Raw genomic sequence first — 20,843 nt, 5'->3', positions numbered from 1 at the left:
GAATTTGAGATAACCATTTTGTCTTCCATTGCCACTGACATAGGATTATTAGAATGAATGTGCAACAGTTTAAATGTTAGAGTTAATGAAGCATAAGGTCATTAGAAAGAAGTCACTAAAAGCTTCAGTTTCTTAACATACGACACTCACGGCAATTTGCTTCAAAGACGTTTGTGTTAGCAAAGAGGTTAATGGACCCCAAGGTTTAGTTTGAGAACTGCCAGAAGTGCAGAGCATCTGTATAAAGCACGGAGTAGTAAAACAAAAGCAAATTAAGCAAAGTACAATGTTTATTGTTGCTAGAATGAAATGAAGTTCAATATGTTCAGCAGTTTATTACGCAGCAGAACAACAAATGGTCATAATGACTGCCATCAGTTTCTACCACTGTTTTCAATCTGTGCCTTGGAATTTTGCAGCCAATGGGATTCCACCGCTGCTTTCAACTCAAAATGCCTCAAAAACTCAACATTGCACCAGTCCTAATGAAGCTGTAAGTCAATAATGACCATCTTGCCAATTAGCTGATGCTGTCTGTTACTTTTAACTTGGGCAATCATTGGTTTTCAAACTAGTCTTTTTTAAATGTAATTGTATGTTTGTACATACTCACATTTTACACTGATACACTGTATCTCTTTCCACATCAGAGAATCACTCTTAACTCGAGTGGGGTTTAAAGAAAATGTATCTTTGGCAGCTAAACAGGAAGGTTCAGTACTTTATAGAGTATGTGTAAGTGTTTGTAATGCTTTCTCAGTCCTGGGGATCAAATGCTATATATGAAATGACCTTCTCTTCTATTGATGAATGAAAAGACTTTAGGTTAAAATGTTGTGTTAACCAGAGGGTTGGCAGAGACTTTCAGATGTTATTTGACTATAGTAGTCTAGATTGTAACTGAATCGAGATCCCTCTGTTGAGGGGCAAACCATCTACCATTCCACCAAGTGAAGTTAATGATTTCATTACAGCAAGGTATTAAAGAGAGGCGAGAAAAGCTAGATAATTACAGTGTTAATACAGACAATGTAAAGACGGTGCAAACACAGCAGAGGAATTAAAGTCAGTCAAAAAAAGCTTTCAAGAACTATATGAATAATGCATAGCAATACAAATAGTTAACCATAAAGCCCAAACATTTTAAATTGTAGTGTGTTAAAGTGTAATTGCAAATGTTTCGGTTCCCACTTGTAATTACCATCAGTCTGGCACTTCAGTGTACGGCAAACACTTTTTGTGGCTCAAAAATGCATTTTAAAACATTCTTGACATGCTTATGCACATATTTTATTGTTTGGTGTTTTGATTATAGGTTATTTGGGTGTCTGCGTTTAGATTCTTAAAGACCTGCAAAGAGGTTGAGTGTTTTGATTATTTTTTAGAATTATAAACCAGCTAAACCAGGACATAAAATGGTGATACAATCATTTTATTTGAAAATCAGATTTGATTTACAGCTGGAGCCAAGATAAATGTCTGCTTTATATTTTTAAGTTGTTTGTTTTAATAATAGCATCCATACCAAATTATTATTATTACTACTGTTGTTATTATTATTATTATTTATACGTGTTTGTTTATTAGCAGATGCTATGTTTACACAAGAAACATTTTAAAGTATTAAAAAAGTGCAGTGATACAGTCAGTAGACAATACAATAATCATACATCCTAGTACAATTAACTAATTAGAGGACGAATCTCTTCTCATCAGCCTATCTTAGACAACACAGAAGAGGGGATTGTACAGTGATTTCAAGGGCTTACTGGAAAAGGAGAGAGGAGACAATTGCTCCTTAATTCTACAATACATTTTTGCTGCACCTTTTAGTTTTTGCTTATGTTTCCAGTATTGGGTTCTAGTGGAATAGTAGCAATGGGCTAAAGGATCTGTTGTGTTTCTTTACAGTTATTCTCAGCAGGTTAGGGATGTTACAGAGATGTGTGGTTTTTAAAACATCATCCCTGTTAGAGAGCTGAGTAGCTAAAGCTTCACCTTAATGATTGATAGTCTAGTCTAATCACACACATTTGTAGTCGTTAACCTAATATAAGAGGTGCGTGTGTGTGGGAATATGTTAGTCTACTGTACTTTCCTGCATGAAAACCTTCAGTGCTCCCTACTAGGGATTCTAGAAATAACATTATTCTCATCCGTTTCCAGCTGCATTTCTCTTTCTTCACATGGCCTGCTCTATTTCACCTCAGTTTATCCCAAACCGTGGTACATTAAATTGAGCTGGAAACTCTTGAGTTTCAGCTGATCCTCTTGTTCTTGCAGACAAGTAATTCGTCATTTCAAAATGGTTTGGATTTTGCTTTGTAAAGCAGAGAAACTGATCTTCACGATTAACAAAATCTGTCAAAACCAGTCAAGGGTGTATTCAATGTTATTGTTTGAAGAATCGCCTTGTGTTCAATAGCAGCGCTCAGTCCTTGGTGAAATTTCTGCTCTGAAAAATAAAAGACATACTGGGAAGGAAGGAATTGCAAGAATAATTGAATTAGTGTAACCCATTAGAAGGCCTAAAACAGACTTTCATTTCCCTGATAAAGAAAGAAACAGTGGGAATCTACATATTGTTTCAGTCAGAAATATCAATCAAGTTTTACCAAGGTTGCCACAGAGCACTTGACAGAATAAAAGAACAATATCACATTGTCATTTAAAACAGTAACAGTAAAATAAACCATTAGGCACAGAGTAGAGAAAAACTCCTACAGGATGATAGACTGTTTATAAATATAAATCAATATAAATAAATCACTAGGGGTCCATAGTTCAAGGTCTTGGCCTAATGGTAACATAAACAGGCAGCAAGAAGATCAGAAAGTTCTTATATGATGTTGCTGTCCACAGACTTCCCTCTGGGCAGGGCTGTCAGCTGTCTGGGAGGGTCTCTTTGGCTCTTTCTGCATTGTACAGTCTTAACATTATTTAAAACACGCGCAGTAATGTTCAGACTGTACAATGCACTAGTTAGACCTCATCTGGATACTGTGGGCAGTTCTAGGCTCCACACTTCAAAACAGAAAACAGGAGACACTTCTTCACACAGAGAGGCGTCACAATCTGAACAAACTCCCCAGCGATGTGGCTGAAGCTGAAAATTTGGGAACATTTAAAAATAGACTGGATAGGATCCTTGGATCACTCAGTTATTAATGGCCACCAAACGAGCACGATGGGTTGAATGGCCTCCCCTTGTTTGTAAACTTCCTTATGTTCTAATGTTCGTAATTGTTAACAAAGCACCCCCAGCCGTTTAGAGAGGATAGCCTGTTAAAGGATTCATCCCCTCTATATAGAACTGGTAGTAGACTAGATTATAATGATATTCTGACATTTTGTCCTCGCTGTATTGAGCATCGACATGAAGTTTCTCTTTAATACCTCGGATTGTCCAAATCTAATTTCATTAGTGTCAGCCTGGACAATTAAGGTAGAAACTTCATTGCTGGGTACTCAGCTCAATTCTGCCTACATGTCAGAAACTCCGACTCCCGGGAGGCATTTCATGGAGTCTGCTGGGTCTGATTTGTTAGACATTTCTCACTATTGAATCACCAATTATGAACACCTTATTGACAGACAGGATGTTAAGTGCTGCAAATCTGTTCTCAGTCTGGATGGGAGACTGGTGTGTAGGAGCTCCAGCTTTTTAATTTCTATTTCTGGAGCCCCTTTCTACCAAAACCCACCGGTTGTCTGGTTTAATTTCAGTTCAGAAGGAGCCGGAGGAACAGAGGCCAAAACTGAGTATTCCAGATCAGAGCCTACGTGGATCAAATCAAGCCAATTTGTGGTCTCTTTGATTGCCTTTAGTAACTTAATGTTGTCCTCCAGTAAGAGTCTGCCAACTCTGTGTCAACGAAACATTTGGAACAGGTGAACTTACTAAACTGAACATACAGACAAGAGCTCGGGCTGCAACAGAAGAAGTCATGGTTACCTAGAAAGACAAGAGGTATGTATGTTTGTAATTTAACTAAAAAAAAAAACTTTGTAGAATTAAGTTAGTTTGTTTGTTTGTTTGTTTGTTTGTTTGTTTGCTGCTTCTCCTTTGCTGCCCGCTCTCACAAACATATATTTTTTTGGGGGTCTTGTGGATATGAAAACAAGGTAAAAGGGTGTGTTTCCTTTGCTTTTAACTATCTCCAATAGAAGCGTCTCTCAGGAGTGACAAGGCCTCCTTCCAGGCTTTTATCAACAGACCTTGGCAGAGCCTGGAGATCACAAATGAACATGCACAACTTCCACAAGCACTACATTTCTCTAATCAGACAGTGCAGTAGCTGGTGAGTTTAAGTCACATAATAAGGTTCCAATGGGAAAAGTGAATCCTGGCAAAGCACTTTACCATTAATTAGCTAATTCAGAGAGACTGCAGAATAATGCACTTGTCTTCCTATTGGTCTGTTACAATGAAGCTGCTATTTTGGTGCTATATTCTAAATAATATTGTTAACCTGGAAATAATGTACTGATTCATAACATCTTTGATATTAAAACACATTAGAAGTGTGCTATTGAAATGTGAATATTATGAGCTAGAGAAAAGAGCTTATGATAAACAATTCTATGTATACATAATTAGCTTAACATTTTCATATTACATAATGAAACTGTTATACTGATTTTGTGAAGACGAAACAAACATTCTGATATTACGAGTTTCTGATATTTCGAATTTCTGTAAGATAAGAAGGACTTTTTGCTTTTCTACTGTTGGCATTTCTCATACACACATACAAGCATCGCAAAAGAAATGTTCTCTGAGGGGAGGCAGCATTCGAGGCATCAGCACATAGCATTTAAATTTGTAGATTGAGAAAAAGACAAACGTGATGTATAGATCTGAGATATGCAGGAATCCATTTTGTCTTTCAGTGAGCCATGTAAAATGATTAAATATCAGTAATTACAGCCATGTACATTCGACTCTCAACTGGTTTGCCTAAACTGTTTTTATTTTTAATGGCTTCTCAAATAAATCAATTTAATCAATCTGTCAATGCTGTAGGGTCCTATAGGCCCAAGTGGGATTAATCACAGGTTGAAATATTCTTTCATTAAGTTTGATTTGTTCGGGAACAATCTGGTTGAAGCCTAAGAGCTTTCTTTTTAAGCAGGGGTTTCATTTACAAAACCCCTCTCTCTCCAATAAAAAATCCTCACCGTTCTATAATTGACTTTCACTGATTAATGGAGTACAATGCTTCGTGACCTGCAGTAATTTATCATTTACACTAATAATTCGCCACTCTCAAAAGCACTTAAATGCCCCGAGTGTCGAACTTTTTCGAAATGCTGTCAGTAAAAGGATGTATGATTGCTGGAAGCAGTTGTCAGTGATTCAAGAACACTTATCGGGAAGGGGGTTTACAAGACGCATGCACTCATGGCTTGGAACCGAACAGCACAGAAGTAAAGGTATAGTTTTGATGACAAAATACATCAACCCGTTAAACAGACCTGAGGTTAAACATCTCCTTAATGATAAGACATATTGGCCTTTCTGAATTGCCCAGTCTTTGGATCAATCGCATAGGTATGAAGATGTGTAACCTCCACAACATGTCCAAACAATAATCTTTAAACATTTAATCCAATAGGCATCCCTCAAAATGGATAACAACTACCAACTACCAAGAGTGCACCATCACTGAATGGAGAGGGTCTTCTGATGTTTGCTCTGGCTGAGCCCTGAAACAAAGGGAAATTAGAAACAGCAAATTCCTATTGACTGGCTGGCTTTGGACCGTTGTGTAGTTTATGCATTTTTCATCACAGATATGAAGCCATTTAAATCAAAACTTTGACCTACCCACTAATAGGAAACTACCAACATGTACCTGATAGCAGTTATATTTATGAGGAGAAGAAAGAAGCATCTGACATGTAATAAAGCTGCCACTGAGTACAGTCTTTTAGTTTTCTATTATCGGGTGGGTCAAAGTTTTGATTGAATCCCACCCACGACCTGTCTGTAAATTCATTCATTCTTCAGTGTTATAGACAGACTTTACTGCTGCTATGAGTTAATTGTAGTGAATTATGCTGTTCAGTCATTTTTAACAGAATTATAATATTCTATAAACGTGTTCACATTGTAAAGGGTACAGGTATTAACTTATTAGGTCACACGAATACAAACAAGTGCATTATAAACATCCTGAAGATAATATAACTGGATGTGTGCTAAGCTAAATCTCCTGCTGGGGTCTGGAGACAGTTTAATGTTTTGAATATCATAAACATAGATTAGCTATCATACTTTTAAGTTCATTGGAAATCACCCTCAATGCTTGTGCACTCAGCATATCATTGTGATCGAGTGGCTAAAGACATGGATGAAAAGAGCAATCTGTGTTCAACCAAGTTCACACTAGTTGATACTGAATCACATTGAATGATGTCTGCTGCCTCAATGGCATTCATCTATAGCAGCATTTAATAATTCACCTAACGAGTTAGATAAAGGAATATTATCTGTGTACCAAATGTCCTTTTATGTGACATTTCAGTTTGAAATGCTGTGGTTGGTCTTATGTAATGCAATACAAAATGAATAGCACAATTTGAATCAAGTGCAAACTAGAAACATTCATAGGAGAAAGCATTCTGTAGTATATGATACAATGTAGATGGATGACTATCGCAGTAGGCAATGTACTGCGTTTTGAACATGTTTGCCGAAGTGAGACTTTAATTATGCTATTTTTAAATCATGCATTCGATTCATACAAATAAAGATTAACTCTTCATAGCCCAAAGTTATTTTTTTGCCTACTGTAAAAGGCACACACACAATGTGAAAATGAATATTACTTTGTCACTCATTTTCTTATGAGTAACATAGACCAACTTTCCATTCTCTTAATTTTTAAACAAACAGCATGAAGTGGAACCAGATTTTTAAAATAACATGAAATTGGACGTAGCAGTTTAATTTCTCAGTTTAAGTGGACAGCAGAGTAACACACACACACACACACACACAGGCAAAGAGTTGGCAGCATCCCCAGAAATGACAAGTCACTGCAAACCCTGTTACTGCCCAGCTTATACCCACACAGGCTGTGGATAACTCTTTTCTTGTAGGAATATTGATTTTCTCTTTCTATTTTTTCTTGGTAATTAGTTTTCTTCTGATTTACGGTTTGAATTATGTGTTGACAGGATCCTCCAACCACTGCAGCCTTAGGGAGAGTAAACTTGAAAGGTTTGAATGAAAGGTAGTCGACTTTCTAACCTCTCAGTTTGGGCTTTGGGATAATGATAATAATAATAATAATAATAATAATAATAATAATAATAATAATTTGTAATATAATCATTCAAATCAGAAACTGCATCAAGGCTTATATAGCTTATATTTCTTCCACCATAATGGAAGGATATTGTTTCCCCCACCACCAGCCACAGTCACAAAGAAAAATGTATTAGGCTCTCAAATAAGGAATAATTTAGATTATTGAAGGGTAATTGCTTAATTGAAAATATGTTTATTTGATGAAAGGATGAAAGTTTTCTTCCCAAAGTAAGGGAGAATTGTGTGGCTATCCACAGAAGTTGCTTCTAAAATATTAAACTGCCGATTGCATAACAAAGCTAAAACATGTTAATGTTTTACAATACCTTTTTAGATTGTTGCCTCAATCATGACCTCTCTGTGTACTTTACAGTGAATATTTTATTTTTAGCACAGCAGTTTTTGTTTTACTATTTTATTACTGTATAAATAATAGAAATTGTGTTTTTCAAGAAATGTGAAATATTCATGGAGTTAGTCTGGAAATGCATAGGCCAGGTTGTAAAGAATATCCTCTGTGCCTTTGTTTCTATCGACTTCAACTGAGATTTCTTCCAGTGCATGTGAATTTGAAGTCCACCGTACACTCTGAGCAGCACGACGCAAACGGATTAGGAGTCCTGAGCCCCACTGCTGCTCTCTTGTGCCTATCAAATGAAAAATAATTCAGTTTCTTTCTTATCACTATATCTTCTGTTAACAAATATTTTGGTCTTAGACACTGTTTTGTAGCAAGGAGGGATGAGAAATAAGATGAGATTACATTTCACTTCACCTCACACATTATTATTTCAGTTAATTAATTTAATTATTCATTATTATTTTATGATCTTTTTATTTAAATCAATTCCCTTTCAATTTCACTGTATATGTGATTGTTTTAGTCAATATTAAAACCAGATCTGGATTCATTCAGATTCCCAGGGTCCAGAAAGGTTATTTTTTATTGTTGTTGTTGTTGTTGTTAGGGCATAAGATACCCGCAGGTGAGGATATGGTGCAAATCAGTGAATGTATTATTTACAGGTGCTGGTGGTTAAATCAAACGAAAACCAAACCAAAACCCTATCTCATCTGGTGTCTAACAACTCCGTAACAGGTCCTCTCTAAACACACACTAAAATCACACAAACAAACACAGCAAACAGTCCCAATCAAAACTCCCCAACCCCCCTCTCCTACTCCCCCATCCAACAAGACTTCCTACTGTTACACACTTTTATATGGAAAATATATTGATTGATTGATTTTAATTAAGGCTCTTTAAACTTATTGTCCCTCTTGCCACACAAGCACCTGGATGCAGTCCAGGGACCAATCACGGAAGCCCTGCTAGTCAGGTGCTCCCAGCTGCGGATTCATGCCCAGGGCTTCGGGGAGAAGATGTAGTGCCTTTCAGACTCCACAAAGTGAAATTACCAGCTTGAATGTCTCTGCCCATACATTTCTGTTATTGGTATTGTAGGCAACAGCAGGGTTTATTTGATTCCCTATTTGGAAATATAGCGCCAGTGGTTGGAAAGTTAAATTTAATTCAAGTAGATAGAACATGTCAAGCCCATTATACTGTATGCTAATTGAGAACAGTTTTCTGTGAATATTTAGCCTTGCATACAGCAGCAGGTCCTGTTCTGAGGTTATTCTAACAGATGGCCTTTCTGTTATGACATTAATAATAGTTGACATGGCTCTTTTGAATATTTTTCCTCTCCCTCAGAGAACAGAAGTGCTGTTTCTTATGTAGAAGTGACCTATTTAATAATGGAGCTCTTACACCAATATTGGCAGCTTTTCTGAATTAATAGCACAGCCTTAAAATCAATCAGTCAATCAATACATTTTCATATATAAATGAAGCTAACATATACAGTGTGGATGCTTTTTGACATTAGAAATTACCATGTCATAAAGCTAACTGGAATGCTTAAGCAAATATATCTACTGAACAAAAATATAAACATAACATGTAAAGTGTTGGTCCCGTGTTTCATGAACTGAAATAAGAGATGTTCCATGCACACAAAAAGATTATTTCTCTAATCCCTGTTAGTGAGAATTTCTACTTTGCCAAAATAATCCATCCACTTGACATTTCAAAAGCTGATTAAACAGCATGATCATGACACAGGTGCACCTTGTGCTGGGGACAATGAAAGGCCACTCTAAACTGTGCAGTTCTGAGGGAGTGTGCGACTGTCATGCTGACTGCAGGAATGTCCACCAGAGCTGCTGCCAGAGAGCGAAATGTTCATTTCTCTACCATAAGCCGCCTCCAACGTAGGTGTTAGAGAATTTGGCAGTACCTCCAACCGGCCTCATCAGCAGACCACGTGTAACCACGTCAGCGACACACGTGTTCCAGTTCCCGTCAATTTCCAACAACTTCACACCTCCATTGAAGAGGAGTGGGACAACCTTCCACAGCCTCAATCAACACCAATTGACTGATTTATTTCTATGAGCTGTAAATCAGTAAAACCTTTGAAATTGTAGCATGTTGCATTTATATTTTTGTTTAGTACACATGACTTGACACTTACTTACCAGTGCTGATGAGTCTAATTACATTTTTATTTTTAAACAGCAGTATTTACTAAATTTATTTATTTAAAATTGCTTCCTAAAAGAGCACTTGTGTTACCAGCTGTGGGGGGGGGGCAGGGGTGGAGAAGAAATCAGATGCTCTATTGGGTTGGGTGGTTAAAAATATCAAAATATGTGAGAGACACATTGGTATTTGCTCAATTGATGTTAAAATGACTTAGCTGTGACTGGAACAGAAATCAGAACAGCAGAACATTACTTCCTGGAAATCAAATTTGCTTTCATCACTGGATTTTAATAAGGAATCCTTGTATCTTGTATTGAATAAATGTGCGATTCATATACATGTAATACAAAAGAGGGCTGCTCTTTCTTTTTAGAAGCCTCAAATCCTCAAGCCTGCTGAAGCAAGTGATAGCTAGTTGAATTTTCAATTCCTGCAGATTCACACATACTGGATTTTAAAAATCAATTTAGTCTTCAGGGTAGATTTGCCTTCAAGGGAGCTTTGATTTGGACAATTCCTTTTGCAGAATCTACAAATAGTGCAACATCACTGTCAGAAATGTTTAATTCAGTTTAAGTTGTTGGGTCTGCACCTCTTTCACCCCCCCAATAAATAACTAAATAAATACATAAATAAAACATGTTCCAATACTAATATATACTATTGATTTGTATGTATTCTGTAATTAATACATTATTATATTATTAGTGACTAATTTGTTTACCTATAAAAAGACAATACTGCTAGAACAAGAACAAGTAACGACATTCTGCATGAATCCGATTCACAAAAGAAGATTCTTTACTTATTTCAAATGAATGAAAAATAGATAATTAATGGAGCGTTGCATGCCACAGATATGAGAAAGATGCAGTTGGATTTTAAATCTAGTTATTTTCAGCTAACCCTCCATTGTTTTGTATGTCTAAGGTAAAATATGAATCCAATAATTTGGGGATATTTACCTACAAATACTTTTGACACTGTTCAGTAAATACCTAAACTCTTCTTTCTGAAAAAAAGAAAAATAAATAAATAAATAAATAAATAAATAATAATAATAACAACAATAAAACCATTTGTTTAGTTTCATATTATTGCTAACATCATTTAAATGGTAGGTAGTAGGTAGTAGAAGTAGTTGAGTGCAGATGTAGTAGTAGTAGTAATAATTTAAAAACCTCCCACAGCCCATTGTTTCATGCTGAGACAGTATTGCATTCATCTCACCTGATTTTGAATAGTTCAGGGCCCAAGAGAGGCTCCAGAGAGTCATTTTATTAAACTGTAAGCAATAACACCTTCCTCCCAGCCACTTTACAGCTTCATACTGTACCTTATATATAATAAAAGGATTTAGGTATGCCTGGGCATTACATAAGGCCTGCAATTGCATATCGGTTGTCATCCTCAGGCAGGTGAAATAACGTCTCATAAAATGTGAATGCCAGGCAGGTGTCAGTGCTGCTGTAGCTCCTCGGAGGTTTCCCTGAGGACTGCTTATGGCAGTATTGCAACTATATTACAACAAGAAAATGCTAATGTTACCCGTTTGCCACAACATAACCCTCCTAGAATCTTGATCAGCACCTGAACGGGACAGAGGGCAGATTAAAAGTGGCAGTTTGTGGGCAGTGCTTTCTTCCACTGTCTTCCCTGTGCCAGTGACCGCAAGCCAAATTCATTATCACAGAGATATTCCTGTCAGAGGTGAAGGCAAACCTAACCATTCTAACATTGGTGCACAGTGATTTTTTCTCATGTGTGTTGTGTGTTTTGTGTTCTGAATGCAGATTTAAGGATATACTCTAGGTGTAGTTGCCCAAAGTATAGTTTTCTGCATTTTATTCCAATAACAAGCACAGATTTTCAGTTACTGTGAGCTGGGATCGATGCTGTTTTAGAGAAACGTCCTCCATGTTTTTTTTCTTCTTTAATTGTCTTAAAATTCCCAGAATGCTTTGAGTGATTGACTAAGTAATACCAGTCTAAGGAAAGACCGATTTAACTGAGTGTCTATCCTAAGTAAGTATGACTCATAATTTAGTCTATGTTTATGCAACCAGCCCCAGAAGATCTCATGCAGATCGAAACATTGATTGTTCTGAATACCTGTGAGGCATGGGCTGAATAAATTGTATTTGTGCATTGGAGCTGTGGTGAGTGTGCGGGTATTCCTTTTTTGATAATAAATACAGTGACAACCAATTATCATAGGTTGTAGAATTTAGGTTTACATCTATTAAGCTTTGAACACCCACGCTTTCTCTTGATACATCTGCATCTTCAACAGTTGCTTTCACATAATCTGGACCGAATTTTGCACTCGAGCACAAAGCTTTGAAAATCATCCCTCATATTCTCGGCTTGTGACCATATTGTGATGGGAATTTCATGCTTGACAGAGTTGAAGGTATTTATTTTTCAGTTTGTATGCTCTTGATTCAATGAACTATGGTGTTCTGTGACCTAAATTGCAGAAGTAAACGTGTACTCTGTGCTGCACAGGTATAAGCCATCAATACTCCATTTTGTTTTATTTTCAGATTACAACAAAGCTGAATACTTAATTTCAGACATGATTTCCCCAATTGACCTTGCATTTTGCACAATTAATAACATGCACAAGCTTGGTGAAAGTGTATAACTTTATTTCTTTGCTTTACATAAATACATTAACTCTGATTCATGAAGAATGGTCTACGCAACCGAATTATAGCTTTCTACAACATAAGAACATATTTTTCAGAGGAAATAAAAAAAATATGCATGTACTAACATGGGCAGCAGAATCTCCTTCCAGTCTGGTCACTTTCATATCCTTCAGCATCGCAGTGGTTTGCTGGGCTTCTCGTACGCTGTGTGATAGTGTGTCCTCCTACAGGATAGAGTCCGCAAGCTGCAGTTCTGTCTAAGACTATGGATGAGACACAGAGCTAATGAAACGGATTGTTAAAATGATCAGTGCTTCTAAAGACGTTTCTTTTCCATTGTGCTGAATTATTAACAAAGAAAAAATCTATTGTTCCTTAAACAGAACCAAGTACACCAATGCTCTTTTTGGGTGATTGCTTCAGTTTGGACCTTTGGTACATCGATATTCACAATGCTCTGACAGCAGATAAAGCTACAGCCATAATGCACAGTACGTACACACGTTTGCACAGCACAGGTTGTGTTATTTGAGTGTCAGCGTATACTTTCGTTTGTTGCAGCTACTACTCTACACATGAACTCCAGCTGGGGTTCACTTCTCCAGGATCTGCTGAACCAGACTTGCGGAATGAACGCCATTAAATCCCCATGTATTTGTTCATTTTCCCCAAAGCATCACACACAGTGTTGAGGTCGCACCTCAGGTCTTGAACCACATTCTCAATGCTTCTGGTGTCTTTTAATATTTCAACACTCTGGGTGTACGGGTTATAGTAGACAGAGAACGGCCGCTTGATGGTTTTGGCAAAATCCCTGTGGGAGGAAGAAGGAGAATTAGACAGAATGTTTCAATGTTTATATATGGAAGGAATTTCAGCAAATAAAGTTGTACATTTACCCGATCTTGTACCGATGGCATATGCTTTCCACTAAGTCCATGTATACTTTCAAATCTAAATCAGTGCACACTATTGTAGGGTACTATGAATCTTACAGGGTGCTCTGCGGGAGCGGGTTTGCAATGCCCCCTCGATTGTATCCTAACAGATCAATTTCTCTCATCAATCTCTCCAACCACAGTTTTGAATCAGCATTGTCATGGAAACTATATCGGAACATGAGAACATGGCTACAAAAATAAAGGAGGAATCAGAATCTCTAAGTCAAATATTTCATAAGTTGTAGCAAATGCAATGTATTGGTTTATTTATAGTTAAGCATGTGACTGACTAGTGTTGAAACAAATTGATGGTCTGAAGTAATCTAGAATCCTGATATAACAAGTCTGAAAAGGCCTTTGAAATATGAGGCGGACTTGATGATTATTCCTGGCCCCAAACTGCTTCTCCAAAGCAAGGGAAATGAGCCCAGCATACTTTAACAGTTAGAACTTTAAAAACTTAACAGAATATGAACAATGACCTGACAAAAAATTTCAACTTCGTAACGTAAATAGTTAGAAATAATGATGCGCGGCGCACATGTGTGGGTGGGTGAGATGTATATATTTGGCAGCAGGTGCGGTTACCTCATCTTTTCTTTGGCTTCTTCAAAACTTTCAGAAACAAAATACACTTCTTGGAAAGTTGTAATGAGACACTCTTGGTCACAGGTAGTTCTAGGGTCAAACATCTTCACAGAGGCCTTATCAGACAGTGCGTGCTGCAAAGATGCAATCATTATAGTACTGAGATGAAGGCATGCACAATTCAACTGAGATATTTTATTCGACAGACGTGAAACTTACCTTCAGTTCTCCAATAGAAGACAGGAGCCCGGCACCATAGGCACGCAGCTGGCCCTCTTGCTTGCATAGACCAAACTCTATTGTGAAGAAGTAGCACTGAAAGGAGAACAGAGATCATAACAGATTAGCTAATATTACTCATTATATATGACACTTTAGTCATACTAGGTCATATTGAGTTAAATTAGGCAGCACTGCTTATAACACAGTAAGACATGGCAGATATACACCTTTAATCCCAGTCTCTCAAATCCCTGCTGATGATAACGCTGACATTACAATTAGTTTATTCTTCCTGTCTGAAGACAATGACATGAAAGGTGTAAAAGCAGTCACCTCTTCTGCAACTCAACGAACCAGACAACAGTTCTAGTAATCATTCATCAATGCTCAAATCTTACAAATATAGAAGTGACACATAATGTATTGTCAACTACGTCTCATTTACTGTGGAAATCTACAGCTGTCTCTCATATCAATCAGTGATATTGCTTCGTAATGACTCCCCGCTGTGCGTCCTGCTTTAATGGAATTCTTTCTAACCAACAACATTAGTAGAATACTCACTGATATGAGTCAAAGATATTTCATGTAAATATTTATGACAAAAACCTAATGGGCATGTCTTTCCATTAAAACATGCATAACATGTATTGGTTTTCAGAGTAGGGAATTTGGGTGAAATTTGAAAAATGAGAGTATGATTTATTTTGGAATGTCGTTTCAGAAGTAAAAAAAAAAGGGAAGAAGAAAAACAATAGTTACAATGACAAAACATCGGACATACCAGTGCCACACTGTTCTAAGGTGTTAGAAGATCTAAGACCTACTACACATTAAATCCGGGTCATTAATGATACTTATTAAGTGTAATTATGGGAATAAACATAATAGAGTGATTATTTAATAATGAAATGCTGACAATGATCAAGTTGAAAACACGCTTGTGCTAGATGATTTATTGATTAACAAAGAAGCAAATGTTCCTAAACACATTCTGTGACAGATTAACATAACAGAAAGACATTTTGAAAGTTAAAGCAACATAAGTATACGAGTTAATTATTAACCTTTTTATGTTCATATAGTTACTCAACAAGGCACTGGCTGGATATCTGAATTTCAATTGGTGTATAGTATCTGTCATTTACAGTGCATGCTTTATAAAGTCATTAAAGTCCCAAATATTTGTAGAATTCAGTTCATGCAAACCGCATAGTAGGTAATTATGACTTACATAACTGCTTTAGCATACTGTACACATACTGTAAAAGCTCTAGGCCTACATATGTAAGTGCTAAGCACATGTGGTTTAAAAACACAAAACATATGTGATATGGCATATGAAGGAGAGTGCTATAATCAAAGAATGATTGCGGTGGTTCAACAACTGATAGCATTAAGAGTCATTAGTTTTGCCAACATATTCTTCATTCTGATGGCATTCTTTTTCCAACCAATTAATCTCCATTAATGTCAAAGCACAAAAGAAATTCAAATTAAATCTCAAATCAATCTGCGCTGCATGAGCAAGTTAGTTGCCATAGTTTGATTTTAAAAGAAACTCTTAAAAGCAGATCCTTATCTTACATTCCTGATTGTCAGAAAGGGGCAGTTCCAGAATTTCTTTTGTGCCCAATTTAGAAATAACTTTTTTTGTGTACTGAAATTGTATTATCAGTAAAAGGAGCAGATGAGACTGATACCTCATTTGAAAGGCAGGGCATACATATTCAGATAACTAACAACATGATACAGGTGACTTCCCAGACACCATTGAGTGTCAGATTGTATTCCTAAATGGCTCCATTTTGACATAATCAAACATGCCTTGTGTCTCTTTCAAGAAATGGATGGTGAATTCTAAAGTTAACATTAACTTTCAGATTTCTGCATTTGTTACATTTGTTTTAAAAGATGTATGAATCTGAAATTAAAAATAAATAAATAAAATTAAATACACACACACATATATATATATATATATATATATATATGTAAAAGTGAAGCAATTCTGAGAAGTGCTTGGTTTTATTGCATAATATATGGACCCTACAAAGGAACGAAATATGACTTTCATTAAATAAGAAGGATTGCAGTCTCTAGAAATGTTTAATTCACAAAAGCTAAACACTGTAATAAAAAAGAAGTCTAGATGCAGTCGGAAATTATTTTTTCTTTAATAAAGCCTCTTTCTTCAAATATACTTCTCATCTTCTAGGGAATTCATCTAACACAGGTATTCACCAAAGATATTAAATCAACAGAACTTGCTTTTGTGGTAAAGCACAGTATTCATGGATATCAAGGAAAGGACATAAAGATCATGTTTGAGGTTATCGTTTTTTCCAGTCAGTGCAATGTTTTCGTTGTGTGTTTCAGCATGTTCAGCTCTTAATAAACAAACGCCAAAGAAAACACATCTGCATTTTGTATAATGATGTATCGACAGACTTTCAAATTCGTTTTCATGTCAAGTATAATTCAGTGGGATGCAGATGGGCTGCTTTTAGAACAGTGAATCACATTAGTCTGGGGGTGTTCAGTCTTCTTATTGAAGGATCCCTGCGTTTCATCTGCGTTTGCTTTCAGCGGAGCTCCAAATATCTAAATCAACATCTTCTCTGGCTTTATGTTTTATTATTATTATTGTATTCTTACTAGAATGAAAATGTCTTATTCTAGGAAATGGAGAGCTCAGTTTTAATGGCAACATGGTTGAAAACCTTAGATTAGAAGGTCAGCATTTTCATTTTGCATCTTCAAAATAAATATGCTCTCCATTAGAAGCACTTTCTTTATCACTGCCATGAAAAAGACATCTTGGTTTTAGTCATCAGGCTCTACAATATTTGGGTATTATAAATAATGTAGAGGGTAAGTCATGTTCTGTCTTTCATGCTCTTTAAACAATCCAATCAACTCCCAGTGTCTTCCACCGGAAAAGAGGTTAAAGAGAAATGAAGGCAGTGTTGGCACAAGAAAGTCATTGTATTTTAATAAAACATCAGCTATCTTTTACTGCAGGTCTCTAGAGATTATATGGCCCTGTATATGGAAGAGTATCAAGTCTGTCTCTGGAGAACCAAAACAAAGGGTAACCTATCTTTTATCAAATAAAATAATAAATTGCAATTGGGCGAAAAAAAAAACAAAAAAAAAAATGTTCCTTCAAAAAACCTTGCATAACCCATATAATTACTGAGATCTGTAAAACCCAGAGGAACACTGTGAGTTAGATCTCATGGCCCACATTTTACTATATAAGTACGTGGCTTGTGTTTGAGTTATAGCTAGCTTTGCAATAATAAAAAAAGCCTTTTAAATCTACACAACAAACACAAAGTTATCATTAATGAATTAAATTCTCTCTCAAAGTAAACATGATCTGAAAACAAATGGAAAATGTGATCTGTTTATTTGAGTACTGACTAATAAATAAATAAATATATATATATATATATATATATATATGATCAAAAACAATAAAAAGCAATATTAAGCTTTGCTGTTTACTGTTAGCGCAGATGATTCATCCTACTAACATCAAAGCATTATTACAGGGATGTGTGTTCAAGACCTCGGCGACCTTTGATGTCTTCCATTGCTCATCTTGAGGTAATAATCTATCATTCAAGACAATCTGCAGGTGACACTTTGCGGAACTAATGGAACACTCCTTCACAACACGCAGCTCTGCAAAAACAGTAGAGCTGTTGTCAGATAAAGCGGGGAACTTACTGAACAGTTTTCACTTTCAAGAAGCACATTAATTACATCATATAAATGATAAAGAATATAATATAATCTTGGCTCTAATTGCACAAATGAATGGAACAAGCATGGGATCAACATTCTGAGTACTTTGTTAAGGACAGTTTGCACATTATGCTCTCAGAAACAAATTCATATTTTATTACCCGGCATGTATGAAAATACCAACTTGATCTCCCTTAAAAGGTCTCTACAGCATTGATTCTGCTTAGTCCCAGTGTTCAGTGTGTGTTAAATGCACACACAGTATCACCTGGGATCAATAACCTACGGTTCAGTCTCACTATTATTCTTCATCCCATCTGAGTTGGCACACAACATTGCTTTTCAGCTTGATGCTAAATGTCATTATTCGTGAGAAATTCAGTTTGGGAAAAAATTAAATAAAGAGCCCTTCGACACCCATGTGCCTGTGCTCATGCTGACAGATTTCAAGGAAAAATCACTGCTAACAGTTTAGCAAAAACCCTTCTGAATAATGTCACAGTCTGGAGCAACTGGAAAAATCACAGCCTCCTGCAGAAATTCGTAACAGTCCATGTGCCTCCCAAATGATAAAGTCCCTTGAAATAATGTCTTCGTCTTGTTTGGCATTTGTGAAGCTATTAGTTCAATGATTTCAGCTGCATACAATTAGCTCTCCAGGGTATAGTTTTGAGTCTGTTTTTTACATAGGTGACCTCATATTGAGGAGCTTTGTAAAATGTAACCAGACTATTCCCATACCCAAAATGAGGGCAGGCGGAATATTCTCTAAGCCTCAAAGGAACCGTATATAACTGAGGTTAACTTCAGGTCTTCATACACAGCTATTACTTCAGGCTCAGCCAAGAGGCAAACACCTCAGGGTCTAGGAGGAAATTAAATGGACATGGATTTAGGGTAGAAGACAGTAGGTTCCTTTTTTAAACTAAGCAGGCTGTTGATGAGAAATGAATTGTCAAGCCATGTTGTGGATTCTGATTTATTGGATTCTTTCAAGAAACAGCTTGATGAAACTCTGGGATCAATTAGCTATCAGCAAAGGTATGAGGATTTCCAAAACCTTTTTTTTTTTTACATTCCTGTGTAATCAGTAGCTGGCAGTGAGCAATCTGCTCTCTTCATCACATCTAATTGCTTGAAATTAAAAATGCATATCACAGCATTTGATCTTGTTTCATACAGACAATGAAAAAAAACAAGAGCGTTAAAATCATTTTCAAACTAATGAATACCTAATGTTATCTATTTAGATGAGAGCTAATCCACATTTAAACTTGTCTTTGCCACAATATTGTAACAAGTCTAGACTGTCAACCAGTATGTGAGGAGCTTGGCAATGGCTTTAGAACTCGACCCCCAAAGTCTTTCCATTGAAACTGCTTGCCTGACTCTATGACGACATTATCACTAATGCTGACAGGCAGATCCTCCTTTTGGCTCACACAGACTCCACTCTCCTGCCAACCGGCATCCCCACACTCACCAGAGACACCTCCCCAAAGGTTTTAATAGCCAATCCTGTGAATCCACTTTACAATAGTTCTCCCTAATTTCAGTGTAATAACATAGTAGGTACTCAGTAACTACATGTTAGTTACTCTGCTACAGGTGGATGATGGACAAATATGCTAAAACAAGTACATGTTAACAAATGCATAATTACACCTACTATGTTATGCTACCATAGTACCTACTATGTTAATACAGTGTAACTAGGGAGAACTATTTTAAAGTGGTACCAATGTTTCCTTTTAAATATTTGTTTTAGCATATTTGTCCATTGTTTCTGCACGTCTTTTACAAACCGCACACACAAAGCATTGACATTGTATTTTTAGCATTACATTCCAGTAAATAGCACAGATGTTCAGTTACTGTGAGCTGGAATCATCGCTGAGTAGGAGAAGCGTCCACCAAGTTTGTTTCGTTTTTTAAGTGTCTTAAAATTCCCAGAATGCATTGCCAAGTCTAAGGAAAGTTTTATGCAACCGTTTTAACTGAATGTCAATCGTTAGCATGACAATTATAGGAAGACAAAGACTTAGTCTATGTTCATGCAACCAGCCTCAGGTGATGCAGAGCATAAAATAAGAAGCCACTGTTTGTCTAGGCGTGGACTGAGGCGCAGCCTGCTTACAGCTGTCATGTCAGGTTCCCTGGGACACAGCTACACCAGGCAGTCCATCCTCCAAAGACTTTGAATCTCTAACTGTGCCAGAGTTACAGCACCGTCTCAGATGGGGCAGTAGCCCTGTGTGTGTAAGCTCCTGCACTTCATGCTCATTGACTGCTCTATTTATTCTACTTTTGACCCATTAAATCTTTCCGCTATTCTTCAAAAAAATTGTTTAAAAAGAAGAGAGAGAGAGAGAGAGAGAGAGAGAGAGATATTTGTCAGCTTCCTTTCCAGGCTCAATTCCCTTGGCTTGAATCTCATTGATCAAACTGACACCAGAGAGTTATTACAAAGGATGTGTGCAGCAGACCTTTGGCGACCTCCACGCTTTTCTTTTAAGCACTCCTCTTTTGCAGCTTATGTTAATGATGTGCCTAATGAGACTCTCAGCAGACACCCAACTGATCAGATCCGATGCACAGCCTACCAGGTACACCCAGACAGATTACTGTCTTGTGCGTGCGGCTCTGCTTTCAAAGTGCACAGCTGTGGTGTTAAGTTACTCTGTCTAACTTTGCCCATTTAAAGTGGCTTTCTGAAGACTGAGCACAAGACGGTATTTGTGAAGCAAAAGCCATGTTTAATAGCTTTTATTTCTGCTCCACAAAGTACAGGGTAAATGTAATTATTAAACAGA

At 36.7% G+C, this 20,843-nt stretch overlaps 1 protein-coding gene across 1 annotated transcript in view; it reads right to left on the bottom strand.

The window, feature by feature from the left end:
- Positions 1 to 12,544: 12,544 nt before the first annotated feature.
- Positions 12,545 to 20,843, bottom strand: part of tph2 (tryptophan hydroxylase 2 (tryptophan 5-monooxygenase)) — a 45,964-nt gene continuing 37,665 nt past the window's right edge. Inside the window, exons 9-11 of the mRNA XM_066724319.1 lie at positions 14,272 to 14,367; positions 14,053 to 14,186; positions 12,545 to 13,337 (exon numbers count right to left, since the gene is read on the bottom strand). Of these exons, the coding sequence (XP_066580416.1) occupies positions 13,163 to 13,337; positions 14,053 to 14,186; positions 14,272 to 14,367 (405 nt within the window). The 3' untranslated portion in view covers positions 12,545 to 13,162. The remainder of the gene's footprint in view (positions 13,338 to 14,052; positions 14,187 to 14,271; positions 14,368 to 20,843) is intronic.

Source organism: Amia ocellicauda, chromosome 15 (genome assembly GCF_036373705.1).
Source record: "Amia ocellicauda isolate fAmiCal2 chromosome 15, fAmiCal2.hap1, whole genome shotgun sequence".
NCBI classification, from domain to species: Eukaryota; Metazoa; Chordata; class Actinopteri; order Amiiformes; family Amiidae; genus Amia; species Amia ocellicauda.
This window is presented reverse-complemented; position numbering and strand designations above follow the sequence as displayed.